The following is a 20,921-nucleotide window of genomic DNA, read 5'->3' on the forward strand; positions in this document are numbered from 1 at the left end:
AAAGTCCTGTGAATTCCTACTGGAAGCCAAAATAATTGTTTTCTGGCAGCCTTGGAAAGCCATATTGGAAGTGGTGGAAGTACTGATTACCTGAGAGCTTATGCACACATGAGGTTCATGGACAGCAGATGAGCATGTGGATTTGCAGTGCCAGATTCTTTTCTGGGTTACCCACAAATGTGGATTATTAAATTTTTTTTTTTATTTTTTTTTTACATACAAGTTAGAAAGTCCTTGGAAATGAAGGTAAATTGGTTTGCATGTAATGCATACAATAATATCAGCACAGGGAGTTAGTGAGATGTAAATTCACACCCCAGTGTAATGTGTCCTAATTTCTGCAAGCCCTAGGGCCATCTTGTTCCTGAATGAGAGCACCCAGATAGAGGTTTAAATGCATTTATTAAGGTTTCTAATTGTCCTGCCATTGAATAACCTAAAGCATTTCTGCCTTGTTGGAGAATGAGCTACTTAATCATGGAGACTGCACAGGTTCAGTTTGCATCTGGCTTTGGTTTTATTTCTTTTTGCTAGAACCTTCCACTCTGTTTGTTGGAACATTGGAACACAGACTCTTCCTTGACTTTGAAAGGGGTATTTTGAAGTAGTATTTCCAGTGCTAGGCAGCAAATCGTTCTACTTAAATAAATACAAGTTAAGGAAGTTAGTTTTAGTGTGAACTGGTATAAGCAAAAATTCGGTGTGATCTGTGACCATATATTCCCACCTGCCTTCATTTATCTGTTCTGCCTGGGCTTTCAGATGGGAGGTAGCACACCTGTGCCAGCAGTCAGTTTGGGAATATCAGTTGGGAATGTGTAGTGGTGTGTTATTTCTAGATGCCTCACATTTGTTATCAGGTCCAGTCTAGCTATGTCATTGTAAGCTAACTCTTCATTATGAGCAACGTTAATGTAATACAATTCTGCATTTGACTAAAAACTTCTAGCAAAACAGCTGTTTTTTCAGTGTAGAGTCTTGTCAGGTGCTTTTGTCTCTGATTAAAATATTGCTTGCACATGTGCTGGAGCAGTATTTCAGCCATGTTGGGGTGACAGCAGCTGTTATCCTGTGATGTTTTGTGACACAGTGAATTAGTCTGAAAGTAGCAAGCTTTTTTGTTTTCTTCTGTTAGAGTAAAACACCTGGATGTTGTATGAAAAGAGGGGATCAATTCTCTGACACCTTCCTGTCAAGGCACACTTCCTCACTACTACCTCCCCAGGAAACTATTCAACGCTAAGAAAAGTTCTTGAAAGAAAAGAGCCTCAAACACAAAGGTTTAAGCATGGTGTACACGTGATGTTCAGGTTGGGTTTTTTTAATATGATTGTCACAGAATTACAGATAGGTAGACTACATGTACCAATTCCTGTATTTAAAAAATAATGTTTTAGCAGATTATGGTACTACAAACATGTTAATCTTGGTATAGTTTTACTACCTAAACTACCTTGCAATACAATGAGATTATTATCTGGGTTTTGGGATCTGTTTGTGTGTTTTTCATGAGTAGGCCAAGTAGTTTGCAGTTGATACCTAATCAGTGTGATTTCAGTTCTGCAGAAAAGCCGCTTCAGGTGCTGTGGGCAGCCTTGCCATGCTAGATCCTGTTGGCAGCAGCAGCACGGCTGGGAAGTTTCTATAATTGGAAGCTTGATACGTTTCTGCTGCTGGGGATGCTGTGCCTGAGACTTCGTTATGGTTTGCTATGAGGAAAAAACACCTAAAAAATAAAAAAAAACCGTTTAAGATGTCTTTTGCACAGCGCTGAGACCCAGCCGTGCCCTTCCTCCGCCGCTGGACGAGAGCACACAGAGCGAGGGGGGAGGCTGCCAGGTGCCGCTGCTGCACAAAGCCCAGGTGGGAACGATTTTGCCCTCAGGGCCCTGGCGGCAGGAGCGGGGCCGGCTCGGGGCGCTGTCCGGGCACCGTCCGGGTGCTGGGGGTCCTCGGGCCGGGCCCCTCGCCCAGCGCTCGCCTCGCACACGGCGCTGAGCCCGCAGGGCCGGCGGCCGCCGCTGATGCTCCGGCCGCTGCCTCCGCCCGCCATTGGCCGTACGCCGCCCTCCCCCACTCCCCTCCCCTCCCGGAGCGGCAGGCGCCGGGCGGCGGGGCTCGGGCGCTCCCCGGCAGCGGCGGCAGCGGCGGCGAGCCGGGCGGCGGGGCTCGGGCGCTCCCCTGAGCGAGTGCGCCGGGCCGGGCCGGACCGGGGCCGCCCCCGCCGGCGGCTGAGGTTGAGCCGCGCCCGCGCGCTGCAGCCCCGCAGCCCCCCCCGCCCCGCGCCTGCAGCGGGGACAGGAGGCGGCGGCGGCGGCCGCCCCTCGCCCGCCGTGTCCCGGCCGGGGCCGCGCGGGTCGCCCCGGGCGCAGGGCGGCTCCTCCTCCATGCGCCGCGGCTGCCCGCAGCGCCCGCTGCCCCGCGGAGCGCGGGGGCGGCCGGAGGCGGAGCGGGGCCGCGCGGAGGATGCCGGCGGGCGGCGCGGCAGTGCGGGCCCCCGGCGGGGCGCGCTCCCTCAGCCCCACGGCGCTGTCCCGCAGCCTGTCCCGCCTGCGCGAGCAGCGCGCCCGCTCGCGGGCCATGCTGGCCCTGGGGGTCACGCAGATGGTGCTCGGCTGCCTCATCGTGGCCGTCAGCTTCGCCGCCCTGGCGCTCACCACCTCGGCCCGCGTCCGCCACTCCTGCCCCTTCTGGGCCGGCTTCTCGGTGAGTCGAGGGGCGCGGGAGGGGGCGGGCGGGACCGCCGCTGCCGCCTCAGGGATGCGCGGCCGCCCGACAGGTGGGAGGCGGGCGGCGACTCCGGGCCTCGGCGCCCTCCCCGCCGTGAGGCGGGCAGGTGAGCTCCGAGATCGGCCGAGCCGTGTCCCCCGGCTCCGCAGCAGCGCGGTGAGCACTTCCACCCTTGGAAGGGTTGGCCGAGGTGGACTGGGTCTCATCAACAGCGTCGGGTCAAAGTTGGGATGACAAATGAGCCTCTGGCGTTGCCTCAGCCGCTGACACCCGTTCCATCGGCGCTGGCTTGGGCTCACCTTGAGATGCGGCCGCCGCTCACGGTCCGGCGCGGTTGCAAATTCAGCTGCGAGCCGTGTGGTGCTGGAGGTGACCAAACGAGCACAGTAGGAGTGGGATTTAAGGGATTTAAGAGGCGGCATGGAAGAGTTCTGCCGAGGAGAGCGCGAGTGCCCCGGGAGGGCTGGAAAGGCCGTGGCTTTGGGGCACCCGAGAGCCCTGCCCTGAGGGAGGCTGGGGCTCGCCCGCTGCTCTGAGGGAAAACTTGTTTGTTTTCAACAAACAAACAAACAAATTGGGGTCCTCATAATTCCTTTGTGATAGTCTTGTTCACTTTCCATTGTGTCCTGCCAGCACAAATTAGAAGAAAGAAAAAAAAGTTGATAGTCTGATTCAGGTGGTCTCATTTAGTGCTGATTATGAGTGGCTGCATCTGTGTGTGGGCGCAGTGCACACATGGACACGTTAGGCTAATACTGCTTCGTGAGAGCTTTTCTCATAAGCGGTGAAATGGGGCTTGACATTTATGAAGAATTAGGCATTTCTAAGGGCACTGGTAACAGACTCTGTGTTATTGGTGAAGGTTTGCTCCATTTAATTTAATGCGTTACTGGTTTCAATTATGCCTCTTCAGCTCTTTTAACGGACCAGAGGGTTTTCAACTTCAAACATGCTTGTTAGAAACCAGAACAGTTAGATAAAATATTTTGGGTTATTTATTTCTGAGCATGTGGTGGAAATGGTGTAATTTTTAATAAACCTTAAACTATTTAATATGTTCTTACGCAGATTTTTTTTCCCCCCTGAGTCCTTCAGAGCACAAGAGTCATTCTGGATTAATTGTTTAGATACTTTCTCTTGAATTTGTTGTATTTTATTCTAGTCTTGAAAAGAAATATGAGTTTACAGTAATAGCACTGATGTTGTAATAGTCATTCTATTGAATTTGATCCTCTGCAACATAATATGCAATTATTTGTTGATGAGGTGTGAATTTTAGGTTCAGAATCTGGCTGCTTACATTTTAATGTGCTACTAAACCAACACGGCTTAGGCAGCCTTTGTTTCTTACCTTGACAGAGTGAGCAGCAATATGCATAACTGCTTGTGGATTCCAGTAAGCAGAACTTTTTCAGTAGTACCTTTTCCCCCACCTCCTGTGTTCTGCCAAGACACTTCTGGTGATTGTCATGCTCCAAGACAGGCTGCTTTCCTTACTGTGGATACTTTCAACTCTTCTCTCCGTGCAATGTATTTCACAGAAAATGTTTCCCACCTGGATTTCATGCATGTCAGTTGCTCACCAGAGACACCAAATGTGTGATTCCAACCTGTGGTAGAAAGGGTGGAAGGCTCAGAGAATTGAGAGGCTGTTACTAGAAGGCCTTGTTTTCCTGTGTTATCAGAATGAGGCAGGTGTACATTGCTTCCTAAAATAAGAGTTTACTTTTTGAGAAAATAATTCTACCTTATAAATGAGCATTAGAATAAATTTTGTTTCCTCCTATTATCTTTATCTCTAAGTCTCAAGAACTAAAATAAAATAGAGCAGTTTTTGATCAGCCCTGAAGAATTTTTTTGAAGTTAGTTGATTACACAGCCTTTTCTGAAAACCTTTTGAGGTGTTTAGTGAATTTAACAAACACTAGATAGATCGTCACTCACAGCTGAAAAATGCTTCTGTGGAAGAGTAACAGTCTTCAGCTTGCTTCTGTGAAATACAAATAAAGAGGTGGGTTTAAGAGACATGAGAGAAAAATAATGGAACTATCCTTCCCCTCTTTATTTGATGCCAAAATCAGACATAGATATTCATTGCCTTCACACTACTTCCCCCTCACTTCTTGGAAGTAAATAACTGAGTTGTTTGATATAAAAGTAGCAATTCTGAGTCTATTTTTTGTGATATAACATAGTTTTTAGTCATTTAGAAATGCACATCCTAAAAGAGAGTAGTCTTAGTGTTGGTACTTTTCAGCAGTTTTTGACACCAAACGCCCTGTCAATATAAATGAAGGCGGCAAAAATTCACTAAGAGTATTTCAAATGTTTCTGAAAATAATTTCCTAGTATTTGTAACAGTCTAGCTGGTTGAAAAATATTAAAAAATAGATCATGCTACATATTAGACTCACAGAAAGTTCTGTAATCAAATGCAAGGAAAGGTTCTGATTTCTCACTTTGTTTTTGAAATCTAATCAAGTGACTATATAAGTTAGAGCTTATTTAAAGAACAAGGCACTATAATTTCCATAAAACTTTGAAGCGTTCAGAGCTTATTTAATATAAGCTTATCCCATACCTTAAACAGTTTATCTTTCATAGCATCATATTAGGAAGATAAAAAGTATCTTCATATATTTTGTTTTAAGAAATTTTTGAGGTAATTATTCAGACTCAACCTCACACTGAGCAGAAGGAAATTTGAGGTTTAAATAAGCAGGTACTAGTTAATTCTCTGCATAGGCAGCAGTCATTGGCAAGGCCTTGCAATCTGTGTGCTAAAATGCTTGGCAGCTTGTTCCCATTGCAGTTTCCTGAGAAAATGGTTGTTTCTTCTTCACATTCTCTCAAGTGGGTAAAAAAATATTTTTTCATATAAGGGAGATGAGCATAAGTGTCTTTGATCCTGTTAAGGACATCAAGAACAGAGTACTAGCCTCCTTTTAATCATGGAAGGTTAGGTCTCAAAATAAGGCTGTTCTGGTAGCTCACTGAAAGTGTAAGCAGTGACAAGGTCATTTGTCTCTCCTGTAGGTCCATAGTCACTTGAATATGAGAAAATATTTATACTCCCTTTGCCCTTTAGAATGCAAACCCTACACCAGTTTGTAGTGTGTTGGTTCTGTACATACCCAGATGGAAGGAAATGCTTCTGCTCAGTGTGCCTGATGTTCATTGCTCCTGCCAGTGTTGGGACAGTAGCAAACCACAGGCTGATGGAGCTGTGGTTGTGTGGCTGCAAAGGAAAACTTGCTTTGTGAAGTCTTTCATGAAATTATTTACAAGTTTGCAGAAAGATATTTATCCTGCTGCCCCCCATCTTGATGCCAGCAATTTAATAAAATTACCAGGCTTAGTTAGAGACCAGAGTTCTCTCTAGTAGAGTGAAGTATTAATAAAATAGTAAATTAAATAATAAGATTACCCAGGCTTCTAAAATTACTCTGGCATTAGAAATCTTAGCATGTACATGTTGTGTGTTTGTCTATCTTCTTTTTTATGTATAGTTACTTGACAGTCGTTGTGCTCTTGTGTAGAAGTGTGTTGCTGGAAGATCTTGTGCTGCCTTTCCTTTCTATTAAGTTTCTTCTCAGTTTTGCCTTTTTTCATCCATATCCCATGATCAGAGGAGATCAGTTCCGGCTCAAAAGCGTCTTTAAGTAGAATGTTTTCAAGGTTCATGACATACGTGCTTTTTTGTGTCCTTTGAAAAAGGAAACAGATGTATAGGGAGACTGTTGGCGTGAACTCAAACACAACTTTTATGGAAAATGGGAAATATGTTATACACTTGTCTGTGTTAGTAACTGAAAAAGCTGAATGTAAGAGTATTTTCTGTATTCTTCTATGGTATTGTTCAAGATAGATTTAAAAACCTCAGGTGATGCTTAATGGAGTTAACTTTCGAAAACTTCTACTTGTCTGTGACCATGGCTTTTCCTCACATGTAGCAGGTTGTCCTGGCATGTTCCTATACAGAATCATTGTGGAGGTGAAGGGGAGATGACAATAAAAATGATTTGTTAGCAATTGTGGTTTTTCCTTCTTCTCCATTACAGCTAAAGGTTTTGGGTTCTTTCCCTTCCTCCTTTCCTCTGTTCTGTCCTCTTTTGGTATTTTCCTTTATTGCCTGTGGATAGACAGGAGGAATAGAGTGATAGCTGTAGCTTGGGGCAAGGAACTTTAGTTTGCCAGCAGTGTGACTGTGAAAGCAAAGCAAAGCTCCTAGAGAGAAAGTGACCTTACTGCTCCTGTTGTGTGTTACAAGTTCACTGAACTGGGACAACCTGTAACACATTTATTTATTTGTCTTGGAGATGATAATTTCCTGTGTAGGACTCAAAGGACAGCTTTCTTGTCCACCTGCTGTAGTTATAAGTGAAACTCTAACTCTATGGTTATCAGATAGTTTTTCAGAATGTCCAGTGTAGTTCTGAGTGTTCCCTATGAGAGCTCTAGAGACCCTCTGAGAATATGAGAAGCCATGGGAGGGGCTGCTTGGTTGAGCACTCCTGGTTAATACACACAGCCTGAGAGCTGAGCCTACAACTTTCTTGGAGGAAGCACTGTTTTGGTGAGGGTATGTGACCAGATCCCTTCTCTGCAGAGGATTGTTCTAATAGCAGATTTCAAATGTGGACTCACAGCCATGATGATTAGTTTATTATGGACATTTTGTTATCCTGTGAAGTTGACTGCTGGTTCAGACAATGTTCTATATCTCTAAATATTCACTTTCAGGCTTCTTTTGGAGGAGCTTGTATTGCTGGTTTGGGAGTTGGGTAGGTAAATTTCCACACAGAAAAAGTTTCGGGAGACTTACCAAACCTCTAATGCAGATTATCAAATAGTCAGGCCCAGGGAGCAAATGAAACTGATTTCTCTATGTGGCTCTTGAAGATCTTATGTCATTCCTGAAAGATGATGTATCCACACACTAGCACAGTTACTTTGATGTTCCTTGCTTCAATTTGAAGTAATTTAGAACACCAGGAAATGGATCGCTTCAAAAATCCTACAGGTGACTTGGTAATCTTTTGCCTCTTCACAGGCTGGCTAATAAGTCATGCTAGGATTTTGCCAGTGTGATAGTCACAAAATAAAAGCTGCTCAATGGGATGATACATTTGAGAAAGTAGTACTATCACATTTGACTGATCGCTCTTAACTCCTCAGTTATGAATTACAAGATACAGTCACAATTTTAGTTACAAATAGTGGAACCTTCAGTTACGTGTGCTTGCAGAAGAATTACATTCACTCTGATTCTCTGAGACATTGTCTGTTACTGTCTCCTGCTGTATCCTTTGTTAACTACCATCCCTGCTTTTTTTCTGACTTCCTTTTGGATTTGCTAACTCTTCAGGCACATCTTTCCTTTCCTTTGCAAGTTTGTCAGGGCTTTGAAATGTGAGCAGTCTGTGGAAGGAAGTCAACTGTTTGGAACTTGGTGTCTCAGGAAGCCTGCTAGGGATGTGTGTTGCTGGTATACCGTATTGGTAAAAAAATGCCAAGGTCACCTGCACAGGCTTGCTTCTCACCCTCATAAAATGCATGAGGATTGCAATGCGTCTTGTCTAGATGATGGATCTTTACTAATTTTATTTGCATTCCTGGTTTTTACATCCTGGCAATATTGTGTGACAGACAAAAACCTGAAAGCATCCAACCCAGGAAACCCGTGAGGCTGTTAAAAGATGCCAGTTAAAACCTGTGGCACTGGTGCACAAGAAGAGGTCATACACATCATAGAACATAAGAACTGAGAAGCCTTGGGTGCATCCTCTGTGCTTTATGGAGCCTGTGGTCAGACAGGGCATTCATGGGTGAAAATGTTGTTTCCATATCTTGATGGAATCATAGCAAATCAGACAGCTGGACAGAGGAACAATTAGAAAGGTGACAGTGTTCCTTTTAATTCTTTGAACTTTGGATGGTAAAATAACTGCTTGTAATTTCCTGAGGATTTGGGGCTAAGTACAACCTTGTGGTCTTTTTATCTCCAATGCACTAGAGAATAGCAGACCCATGGACAGAAACATTATTTGTTTTATGAGGCACATCAGCTTTTATTGCTTCTGAGCTATATATTCTGTTGCCTTAGCCTTTAGAGCAATTTAATTAAAAAACTTCCTGTGTTACAGGAAGGAGTAGTGGAAGACAGCAAAGATAATTATGATAAGAAGCAGCAGGTGTCCAGTCTGTAGAGAAGAAATAGCACCATTTTTATTAACCCATGTTATTATAATTGACCTGTATTCTGAAGTCTTTTTTTTTTGTAGGCATCCAGATTGCAGAATAAAAATATTATTTTGAGTAAGTCTCTTACTGTTGTTAGCATACAGTTTTTAGTTAGTTTGTTGTGGGTTTATTTTTGGTTTTGTCTGTAGCAGAAAGACTGGTGTATGTTTGTCTCTTTAGGAATGAAATATTTCTCCTGGATGCTGGTTGTCTTTTCCAACCATTTTTTTATGCTGGACATGTAGGAGCATTTCCTGTAAAAGACAGCAAGTACTTCTCAGGAACTTATGAGAACTAGCTGTGAGGGCAAAATCTAGTGAGAAACTTGGACAGAGGTAAGTACCTTGGTGGAAGTGGGAATTTCTAAGGCAAATAATCTAGTTATTTGCAGCTGCTGAACTTATTACACCTTCATTTTAGCTGTATGTTGTGACTTACTAAAGGAATGAGTTGTGAATTATCATGTTTAATTAGCTATTCTTTCACAATTCATTTTTCTGCTCACTCCTGTGCCTTCTGGGATCCAAGGGCAGAAGAGATAATGGGACTATGTAAGGTGTGAACTGTCTGAAAATATGTAACTTACAGGAATATAATGATTTCAGTGGTGTATTTAGAGAAAGCTACTCTTCTAGGAGCAGGTGGTGTGGTCATTACCTCATCTCTTTGGGAGCAACCACATTGCTTTAAAGGAGTGTTATGCAAATGTGACAAACCTAGGGAATTTATAATTGAGGAATATTTATACATTCAGAGCATCCTAGCTTACATGCAGACAACCTTTTAAGATCAAAATGCCCTAAAGCTTTGTCTTCCACCTTTGCAGAGTCACAGATTCACTGTTGTCTACGCCATGAACAGAAGCTACAATCTCTTTGTAAGGACACTATGTTGATAATTCCTTCAAAAGTTCTTGCTTGTGCTTTTTGGGACTTCAGTCCTGCCCCAATTTCATCATTGTTATTTTTGGTGGCCTGTGGATGTAGCCATATCAGTGTTCTAGCTCTGGTCATGTGTCTGCTCCCACTCACTCTTCCTGCACACCAGGGAGCGTTCTCAGAGCACACAGACTCAATTCCTGGGGGATAAAATGAAGCCAAAAGATGAGCTGCAAGAACACAGTAAGTGGAATCTGACTTCTGGGAGAAATGAAGTCTCTGGGCCAGACCAGAATAGTCTGAATAATCACTCATCCATTGAGTGCATGGTGTGGATGCTCCCAACACCAGATTTTTTTGCAAACAGATTTGCTCATGTTCTATTTGCTCAAGTTCTATTTGCTCTTTGGTAATCCAGGTAAAACCTGTAAGGCCAATCTGAAAGCTCCTGTATTGTGCAGAGGATGTGAACTCCCTACAAATTACTGGAAATGCTTTGTGCTGGGCAGAATTTTCCTCCATCCTGGTTACATCTAGACTGGTAATTTGATGCAGGTCTGCAGATTAAAATAGCCAGTTCTGAGGAGCAGATGCCAGTGCTTGGTGTGTTACTTTTAAGGGCCTTGAGTAGGTGGAGTACTTCTGAGCTAATTTGCAGTAAATGAGAAATACTTACTTGAATTACTGCTGCATCACTTATAATGAGACTTTGTTGTCCAATTGATTGTGATTAAGAAACAACAAAGGAATTATTTCACAATATTCTAAAAAATTAGACTTGCTTGATTTTATTACTTTATATTCTGATAAAAATAAGAAAATGTAAGCACTTTGAAGAATATGTATATTTTGCTTAAAGAAGGCAAACTGAATTTAACTCTTGGATTTCTGATCTTTATAGCAGCTTGATTTAAACATGGATAGTTGAAACAGCAGCACAGTTTTAAACTTTTGGGCCTAATTTACAAAACAGGAGTTACCCTACTTTGCAAACTTGCTTTGAGTTTTGTGTGTAGACTTTCCTCCTTTCTAGAAGCCATTATCATGGGTAACTTCTGTTCTGCAGAACCAGGAAATAATGTTCTGTCTGATAACTATACAGGTTTGTTATTTCTCTCACTTACAAAGAGTCAGTCTCAGCAGAATTATTTTCATGTGTGGGGTATAATGTACTTATGAGATTTTTTTTGATTTTTTTTTTGCTCCTGTTTTACCGGGAAAGAGCATGGATTAATCTGAAGATTTTAGATAAGCCTTCAGTGCCAGGCAAGATGAAAACAGGTGGTTTTAAACTGAACACACTTAATCCAGAGGCACTGAGAGATAATAAACATGTAGCTTTATGCTGTCACTTTTGTATTCACTCTCTCCAGAGAAGAAACTTTTTTTCATATGTGAAAAATTGTCTGCTAAAGAAATTAAGATTACTCTCTAGTTAAAAAAAAAACCAAAAACAACAAACCAAACAAGCATTGAGCATTCAATGTAAAGAGCCAAGGGACAGCATAATTTATCAATAATAAACACAAGTCATTATCTCACTATTATGCATTCTAGTGAGTGTGATTCTATCAGAACAGTTAAACTCAATGGTTTTCCTTTGTTAAAGCAATGAAAGCATTTGTTGAATAATGCTACTAAAATAAGAGGTTTTCAAGTTCTGACTCTAAACAATCATCAGGAACTTTGGTGCTGTGAACATGTGTGACACTGCTATGTCATTCTGAAAATAACATTGGTAGAAAGAAGTTTTTTCATATCTTGAAAGTAGCTGCAATTCAAACAAATTTTATCTTTCTGGAGGCTAAATACAAAACCTTTTGAAAACTTGTGAAATGTATGGCTAAAAAAAAATTACACTCTCCACTGCAAAGGCTCCTGTCCTGTGTTTGTGTTGATGTAAAGGGAGCTCAGTCTGTTTAATGTGTCTCAGGTCACCCAGAGTATCAAACTATAGACTTGACTCTTTACATGCTCCTACTTAAACAGAAATTTTCTGGGGGGTTGTAAGACAACTTACTCATTCTTTTGTCAAATTTCGGTTTTTATGTTTGTGAGCTGAAAGTAAAAAATGCATTTAGAAAACTCCTAATGAAAGTGTGGGATCTTTAGATGAAGAACAGATGAGCTTCCTCTTGCTTGCCTACACAGACATGATTTGTATCTTAAAAGTTACTGTGTCTGTTGCAAATGGGAATAAACCAAATGGATGTTGTTGTAGTCCTTTCTGCCTTGAAAACTGCTTTTCAAAAACAATGTTAATTCAAGAGGTGCTAGATTTGTGTTTTCATTTTGCAGTGGTTTTAAAAATAATTGAGTTTTCATGTGAAATAAATTTTCATTATACATAAAGAGTAAAAGGGAGGATCAAAAAAAGAATATTTCTGAGTTTGTCACAAGTACTTGACTATAAAGGATACTTGAAAAATGTTGACTTAGGGAATGGAGATTTATTTAGATATATCAGAGCGTTATAAATGATTTTCATGTTCAAAATAAGTAAGTTTTCATGTTCAAAGTTCAGAACAAAGCAAGCCACAAAACACCACTGGAGTGGGGGGGTAGGGAAGGAAGATACATGTAGGATAATGGCTCATGCCCTTGAGACACATTATCATTGTGTCTGTAATTGCAGGACTCCCTTACATCTGCACCACATGATTTCTCTGATGCATCTCTGCCACTTCTACTGCAGAACCTGCTGCATGGAACCAGGGAGAATAGCGAGGGCAGGACAGATGGGGTGGCAGGTGCACTTTGTCTGCCTGATAACGCTGCACACTTCGGGTAAGATGTTAACAACTCATCCATGTTGCCTTTTACCCATAAACCAGCAATGGTTTTCCTCTCAGAAGGACAGAAGTCATGTTATGGTAGGTAGGAGTCAGATTTAATGTATAACATAACCAATTCTTCACATTTGTTCTGATACAAGAGGAGACATTAGCTTTGTTGAGGAGCTCCTGACAGGTACACCTCTTGTCCTGCCTATTCTTATGTGACTTAGATTGTTCTGGGGTTAAGGAATTTATAATAATTTAAAATTAGTTCTTTTTGTCCCTTAAAAGTTTTCCTTCATTCCATGTGAAATTCGGAATAAAGCTTCACAGTCAGACCATACTTTGAGATCCTGTGAAATATCACAATAAATAGTAACTAGCAACAATACTAAAACAGTGCTCTCTGTTTTTGAAGTTCATGTTAATTCAGTAAACATTTTGTTTCCTACCTAAGTAGCTTAAATCTTCAATGCAGCTTTTCCTTTGAGCTTTTCAAATACTCACACTGTGATTTGACAGACTCATTTCTCTTGGTATGTAATATTTGCCTTTTGAGTGGAGAAGAACCTTTACTGTAAAAGCAATAATGACAGTACAAACAATAAAGTGTTGTACTAGATGGTAAGGATAACCAATATCAGAGCAGTATCTGATGCCATTTGGTGTCCACCAGAGACCATGTGCTCATCTTCCTTCACTAACCTTCCTGTGAATCAAGTGTCTGAAAGGCCGAGTATCAAACCAGCTATTAGGAAGAGTGGTCCCCAGTGACAGCACCTGTCAGTCCTAGGTGAGGATTGTCTGAAGAGTTCAATCATACCCATCATTGGTTTGTCAGCCTAAAGTAATAGGCACGAAGGCAGAAGGAAGCAAAACTATTTTCTACTTCTGACCCTGCAGCAATGCCCTTTTTGCTTGTGGGACTAGAATTCATTATTAGGCAAATTGTAATGTCTTTCCACTTGTTAGTTCCTTTTTGTGTCCTGACGGTTTAAAAACTTGCCTTCCAGTATGAATTGTTTGGGGTTAGCTTGAGGTTTTGCCTCAATCAGCTGTTTTGGTTCCTAACTATAGAAGTAATTATCTTGTTAATTAACCTATTTTGAAAAAATTGAGAAGATAAGAAATAATGGGGGAAAAGGAGTCAATTTGAGAGTTACAGTTACTTTTCAATCTTGAATATTTCTGCAACAACCAATTTTTTAATTTTTTTTTTTATTTTGGATGTTAGTTACTTTGGGATTCTTTCCATCATCGGTGTCTGATTTGATTTGTATAACATCAATGAAACAAGATAGATCTGTGAAGAATTTTATCCATGGAAAAGTAATTTTATATGCACTAACATTTAGAGCTCATGGAAAATAGAAATCAATTGGATTTTTTTTTGTTTATAGTTAGGTATATTATATTTTGGAACTGTATGGGAGTCCCCAAACAATATATTTCCTTGGAACTGCTGTATTTGACTTAATCAAGAAAAAGAATCTGATACCAAATTGAATGCTCTAGTAATGAGCTATAGCCCAAATTCTTGAAAACTAGATTGTTTAGAAATTAGATCAATATTTTAAACAATATTTCCTGGATTCAGAAAGGTCTAAAAATGCTTCTGGTGTCTTGTGTCTGTCTGTTAACCATATAACATCAAAAATTTTAGACCTTCTTTGTCTCCAGCCTAAGTGCCTCAGGAGTCAGTGTTTTAGACACTTTAGCTGTTATTGATGTAAATCTTGTGTAGAGTTCGAGAAGGTGAACGAGACCAATGTAAGGAACAGCTTTTTTGTAGCTTGTTTTGGTTTTGGGTAAAACATTAGAGAATGCAGCACTGAAACTGATCTGTTTCAGCCAGTTGGCCAGGAAGTTCCACCTGTGAGCCAGGAGTGTGAGGGAACATCTCGGGAGCGGTCAGCTGCTGCAGAGGTGTCCCACAGCCCCACGGGCCAGCACAGCCGTGTCCAGCCCTGCCCCTGCTCCCTTGGCACCCTGCAGTAGCAGCCAGAGATGGGCTCTGGGGGAATTATCTCAAATCCTGCCTCACTGGAGCTCAGCAGCACGGAACAAAGCTGATGGATGTGGAGCTCTGACTTACGGCACCGAACGTGCCAAAGGTGAATAGGATGTGGAAAGCTTATACTTAAAAATAATATGAGGCTTTGTGAAGTGTTCTGTTTTCTGAAAGCAGAAAATTCAACAGTCAGTGTAATTATATTTGTTAGAAGCCCACAAGAAGCCTGTGGATTAACAATAATGCACAGTGATTACATTAATCAGTAGACTCTTGTGGAAATCAGAGGTTTAATGGTATAAATACATATAATGATACTTTGGATGAAGTAAAAAATACTTTCTGAAGAGATCATCCTGAAGAAGATGAGAAATTATAATTTTACAAACAGATCTGCAAAAAAGAACTCCTTTCTTTTCCGATGAAATTGCCAGTGAATAGCTTGAGAAAGAAAAGGTAGGCTTGTATATTAAAGAAGGTGGTTTCTCTAGCATGGAAAAGATAGCTCATATAGCTATTTCAGTTAGTGAAGTTATAGTTGGCTGGAGTGTGGTTTACTGGATTTCTACCTCTAATGCCAGTGTAAGGCAATAAAATGTATCAAAAATCAATGCATTTGGTGTCTGCTGAAGAATACCTTGGTCATTTAACTGGGAGAAATGTTTACTTCCCCAGTTGCCACTTGAAATGCTTGAGGAGTGGGAAGACGAGAATAAGCAAGTAGTGTGTTCTCAGACAAGATTCACACCTCCTCAAGCCCCAAAGAACTTTCTTAAGAAATGTGCTATCTGTTCCCTCTGTGTTTCCACATCTGACAAGTGATGATCTGTTACTTCAGTAAGCTCTAAATATGCCCTACCATTGGATAACAAGGTTGTACAAACACACTGAGGGAACTCTAATAAACATAATAGTGATGAATAGTTCTTGCCCTTCTTTGCCTGAGAAATTAGAACTTTTTTTAACATTTAACCTACCAATGTTTTTAAGAAATAACTGGAGCATGTTGCAGAGACAATGAATTCTGTCATTTCACTGACCCAGTGGTCTGTAGTAAGGCTTTAAGGAATGTTTCCTAGAAATCTAAGATTGTAATAGTAGCATTAGTCAAGGTATAGATTCACAGTTTATAACCCCCTAAACATAGAGAAGTAACCCTCTAAAATATTAATGGAAATTCTGCACAGATATATACTTTTTGTTGTTGGTTTGGTTTTTTGTTAATTTGTTGGGGGATTTTTTTTGCTTAGTGGGGATTTTTTTTGTCCTTTTTTTTTTTTTTTTTGGTTGCTGGGATTTTATGTTTTGTTGTTCGAGTTGGGTTTTTTAAAATCTATTGTAGGGATTTCATAATATGGTGTTGAAACAAACTAGAACAGCATAAGCTGGCAGCTGATCTTTCAAGGATGTACTGCCTGTAGGGGTTTGTTTGTTTGTTTGTTTTCCTACAAAATTGAGGTCAGTTATTCAGGAGAAAAAAAGTGAGAGCCAGAAAATCATTTTGCTTGATGAGGTAATGATATCACAGTTTTGACAGTGACCTTTCTGTCTGTGTAAGTGAAGGTCTCCAATTCCTGTATTGAGCAGCTGGGAGCTGTGCCATGGTGCTTTTGTCAGGTTGCCTTGGTTCCCAGCTCACAAAAACCTTTGTGCTTGAATGCAGCTACCGCGTGTCCCTCCCATCAGTAAATTAAACACTGCCTGGCTTTCTGCCGTGTTCTGTAGGCCTGGGATCTCTTCCTCTGCTCTCTCTCATTTAGCTCCTGAGTAGAAAGTATTGATCAAAGGAAAGTTTGCAGAATCCAGTTGATTCTTGACTGAAAGCAAAAAAATGGTTAAATATGATTCTGTGTGGTTTATTAACTGCTTATACATTCTCCATAGGGAAACAATCAAAACCCACCAAAAAATCCCCTTAAGTTACAAAGCATTACATTTGTAATTGATCTTAATAATGTTCCTCCTAGTTGAATTGTCTGAGGAAGGGAAGAAACAGCACAGTCATAAAGTTAGTGCTTACAGTGTATGATGGAAAGGGCAGGATTATTTAGTGGTCAAAATTGTCTTCTACCAGTAGAATTATCTCCTCCTGCACCAACACAGGTGAAAGGCTGACTTCTAAATGACATGGATTTGCTAAGGGTGTAAATGTAACGTCCTCAATAAAAATGGAATCAAGCTGGGGAAAACACTGTGGAGATGATGTTTGTGGTTAGGAAAGTATTTGGAGTCTTCTCCAAGTTTGTTAAATAGTATAATGGTGCTACTTGGGCTGGCTGGGCTGCCTAAGAGTAAGTGCAGGTTTGGATTTGAAAGCTGCAAATAACAAGTGTGATCAGTGATGAAAGAATTAGGAAAAGGCTGCTACTATAAGAAATTCATAAGAAATTTTTTGAACAGTGATCACATACTAAATAACATTATCTTCATAGGCTCTAATTAACTGCCAGATAAATGATTGTCATTTCTGACAGTTTTTTCCATTTGCCTGTGTTGACCCACAGAAGCAGAATATCCTTCTGATTCTTATGAAGAATTTTATTTCACAAAAGTAAAAATTTACTCATCAAAGTGTAGGTATATAACAAAAACTTATCTACATTATAGCAAAACAATAAAAACATAGCTGTGATATAGCAAAAGGAGGTTGAAGTAAATTAACAGGGCAAGTAAAGACGACATGGATTCTAAAATATCACCAAAGGCTGATTGTTTTTCTCAGTTTATCATTTTGTCAGGGGCACAAGCTATATTGCACTTCATAGACTCAGGATTTGACTCATGAGTTTTACTGGTGTAAGACTACGTTTTGAGTGGGTTTTGCTCCTCTTTTTTTGTTTGGGGTTTTGGTTTGGTTTTTTTGTTTTCTCTTTCTGCAGCCTAGTGGCCTGCAAGAATTTAATACCTGATCGTGTGTAACTAACTGGGCAGCAGCAGTAGCTTAGCAACATCAGCTAGTGCTGGTGCCAAAGAACAGTGTTGGCTTTCATCATTTTAAAATGCCAGCTGGTCCTTTAATAGTCTTTCTATATTTAGAGATTAATTGACAGTTGTGTTTTAACTTGTAGACCTAGGCTGGATTTCACCATTAAATTGTTTGATAAAGAATTTGGGAGTCTCAGAAGTTTTAACTGTAGGCATTGATATAAGATTTAGGAAGGGCATGGTAATAACTAAATCCCCAAGTGAGATACTTGGTGATGGAGAGTACACAGAAACCTTCCTTGCTTCCAATTCACTGTAAGTGCACAAGAAAAGCTGCCCAAATGTACCAAAGGAGTGGTAAACTGTGCTCTCTGAGAATTATGATGTTCTCTTAATAAATACTAATGTCCAATAAATATATGCACATTTTTAATATAAGTAAATTAGAAGATAAATTAGTATTACAAACATATTCTGATTCTGTGTTTATATGTATGCACACACTAAAAATAAAATATCAGTAATGTACTTTTTTACAGAAATCATAAAATAATAGAAACGTGCACCTGGCATGGGTCTGAACAGCTCATCTACTCTGTTTTCACTGTGAGATCCATCTATAAACATCAGCATCTTCAGCTGAGTGTTGGTTTAGATGTTCCTAAAGCTAGGTAATAAAGGAAACTCTCTAACCTTTATTACATCTTCCAGCACTTAACTACTTCTGTGCTACTACGAATCTCATACATTAACTCTATATGTCCTAATATGGAATGTAAATTTTTTTCTGCAGGTTAAGCTTCTGATATTTTTAATATGCATATATGGTGGGCACAAGGACAAGTGATTTTGTTGCTATTCATTTGCTGAGTTTTTTTACCTACCAGAAAAATGCCACTGTTCTTTAGCCTGGGTAAAGCATACAGAACTTTCTAACTTCACTTATAAGTAGTTTTCTGAATCTCTTTGCATCTTTATTTCTGACCTAGATTCTCTTAGTAGTTGGGTATTTTTTATGAAAAGTGGGCAAGCTGGGCAGAGCATTCTTGCTGAGATTCTTTGCCAGTGCTTATTGCAGCAGAACGGACACTGTGCAATCTGTATGTATGACACTCCTGCTAATTTGTTCCCAGATGCTGTGTCCCTGTGTTCCTCTGTCACTTTCTTATTTATATTTTTGTTCCTGGTTAAACTAATCCACAAGTCCTTTTCTGCAGTTTTCCTATTTTCTGACAGTTAGGGCCCCTTATGTAATGAAGTATTAATACCTTACTACTCTTGAGTTTGTTACTTTTCAGCAATGTTAGAGCATCCTCATTTGCAAACATTTTTTAATTTCCTGTTTGAAATACTTGCTTTTCATTTTTTCAGGTTCTTAGGTTGGTTGTGGTAGCAGCCTGTCTCCCAACCTCAGGTCATGTGTGGATGGTTATCTCAGCACGTCTCCACACAACTGTATGGGCCCAGTTGTGCACTTTCAGAATGAATTATACACTGGTCTTTGATTCATCTTCTGGAGCACTCTGAGCTTGCAGACTGGATAACACTAAACTGGAAGTGTGCATCTCTAATGCTGTCTGGCTCTGGAAGGGCATTTAAATCCATGGGCTCAGACTAGAGCTAGAGCTTGTTTCTAAAGGCTCAACAAAACAACCTGAATGCCCCCCAACTACTAACAAAAAACCAAACCAAACCCCCACACTCTACTACAAAAAAAAACAACAACAAAACAAAATTAAACAAGCAAGCAAAAGCCACAAACAAACAAACCCCCACAACACCCAACCAAAACAGACCTTGCCAAAGAAATACTCCAGAACCGTGGATGGTGTGGATGTCAGCTTCCCAACAGCATCTGTTCCCTCGGCAGCTCAGTTCCTGTTGGCCTGCACTGCCTGTGGGTGTAGACACTGTTGTTACAAACACCTTGTTTTGGTAAACTGCACATGCTCCCTGTGCTAATCCCACATCACAGGCTTTTTGAGGGGTAGAAACTCTTAGGTGATAGCTGGAGACTTGGGTGGGTTTGGTGCCACTTTATGGTGCTGTGTGTTTCAATGGGCCATGCCTAGTTGAAGGATTTTTTAGTAATTCTGATTTGCATTCATACACTGGGACTTTTATAAGTAGTGAATAACTGGTCATAACTACCATTTTTTAAAAAACCCAAAAGGTATTTTCTGTGGAGCAGATTGGAGAATTTTTCATGGCAGGAGCTTTCCTGATAGCAAATGGACAAATCCTGGGACTTTGTGTTGCTAGAACAAGCTTTACACGTCCTTCTTTGGCTTCAGCCAGTTTTGTCTTTCTGGTTTAGTTATATGATCCTCTTGCCACTCTGTAATAATCTGACAGCCTCTGGTTCATTAGAACTGCTTTTGGTAGTAGGTGTAATAGCTGTCATTGAAATGATTTTTTAATAAGTATGTAGGATGTTTCATGTTTGTAAATCTGCCAGTTATTACTACTTGCACGTGTTTTCTGCTTCTGTTCTCTCTCTTATTGTTCCTCAGAGGAATTCTGTAAAATACTTGGGGGAAAATTACTTTCTGTTATGTTTATATAACACTGCTAAAAGGATTTATAAAGTGGAATCCAGCACTATACAACTCAAGTCATGTTTGACTCGAGCTATAGCAGAAAATTTCTTTGAATATTTAATTGTTTTCTAGTTAAAAGTCTTCTGCTTTGATTTTAAAGGTATTTGGTGTGCAACAGAGAACAAATTATAGCCTTTTACTGACAGGTAAGTGGTATTGTAAAATTATAAATGGATATAGTTTGTCACTTTCAGGAGAATGAAAAATGAAGATTCAAATTTTGAGTAGTTTAGAAGTATTAATTACTGTGATTTCCTTTCAGTATTGAATCTTATTTACCGCCTCTGCTTTGAAAATTCTAGGCTAGGACTATATTCCAACTAATATCAAGGTTTGATATGTTAGTGATTTCATGTATAAGGTGGAGATGGATTTCATAGCTCAAAAATGACAAGCCATAACAGCATACAGAAAGACAGTTTGCTGCCTCGCTGTTAATCACTAAATACACTATAAAAACCACAGCTTTAGTTTCCAGATACTGACAGTGAGTTCTAGGAAAGCAGTGTGGTGTCCTGCACAGACTGGCTCACTAAAATGCTCAGTATGAAGGCTTCCCTAGAGCTCAGGATTTCTTTACTGTTAAAAGCACATCCTGCACACTGCAAAGAAGTAAGACAAGGTGAGAAGTTAGGGGGAAAATATAATTGAGACGTTGTATATGTGAGGAAAATCTCAAATCAGTCACTTGCATGATTTTAAAGCTTCTCTTGCTGATCACCTCTCTTTCAGATCTTGAGGTAGAAAAAGACGGTGT

General features: G+C 40.5%; 1 protein-coding gene and 1 long non-coding RNA gene across 12 annotated transcripts in view; one reads left to right on the forward strand and one right to left on the reverse strand.

The window, feature by feature from the left end:
• Positions 1-280: 280 nt before the first annotated feature.
• LOC147650722 (uncharacterized) lies at positions 281-3,402 on the reverse strand. The gene is made up of 2 exons (XR_015275852.1): positions 3,030-3,402; positions 281-1,726 (listed from the first exon to the last, which is right to left on the reverse strand). It is a non-coding gene; the product is annotated as an uncharacterized LOC147650722 (long non-coding RNA).
• Positions 2,452-20,921, forward strand: part of ENTREP2 (endosomal transmembrane epsin interactor 2) — a 95,912-nt gene continuing 77,442 nt past the window's right edge. For 7 of the 11 annotated variants that reach the window (XM_086849116.1, XM_086849115.1, XM_086849122.1 and 4 more), the window contains exon 1: positions 2,452-2,706. In XM_086849116.1, the coding sequence (XP_086705242.1) occupies positions 2,467-2,706 (240 nt within the window). In that variant the 5' untranslated portion in view covers positions 2,452-2,466. Of the gene's footprint in view, positions 2,707-2,742; positions 2,887-12,616; positions 12,639-20,921 lie in introns of those variants that run through there. The other 4 variants (XM_086849123.1, XM_086849121.1, XM_086849120.1 and 1 more) reach the window with 4 other exon arrangements.

Source organism: Cyanistes caeruleus, chromosome 13 (genome assembly GCF_971803275.1).
Source record: "Cyanistes caeruleus chromosome 13, bCyaCae1.hap1.1, whole genome shotgun sequence".
NCBI lineage: Eukaryota > Metazoa > Chordata > Aves > Passeriformes > Paridae > Cyanistes > Cyanistes caeruleus.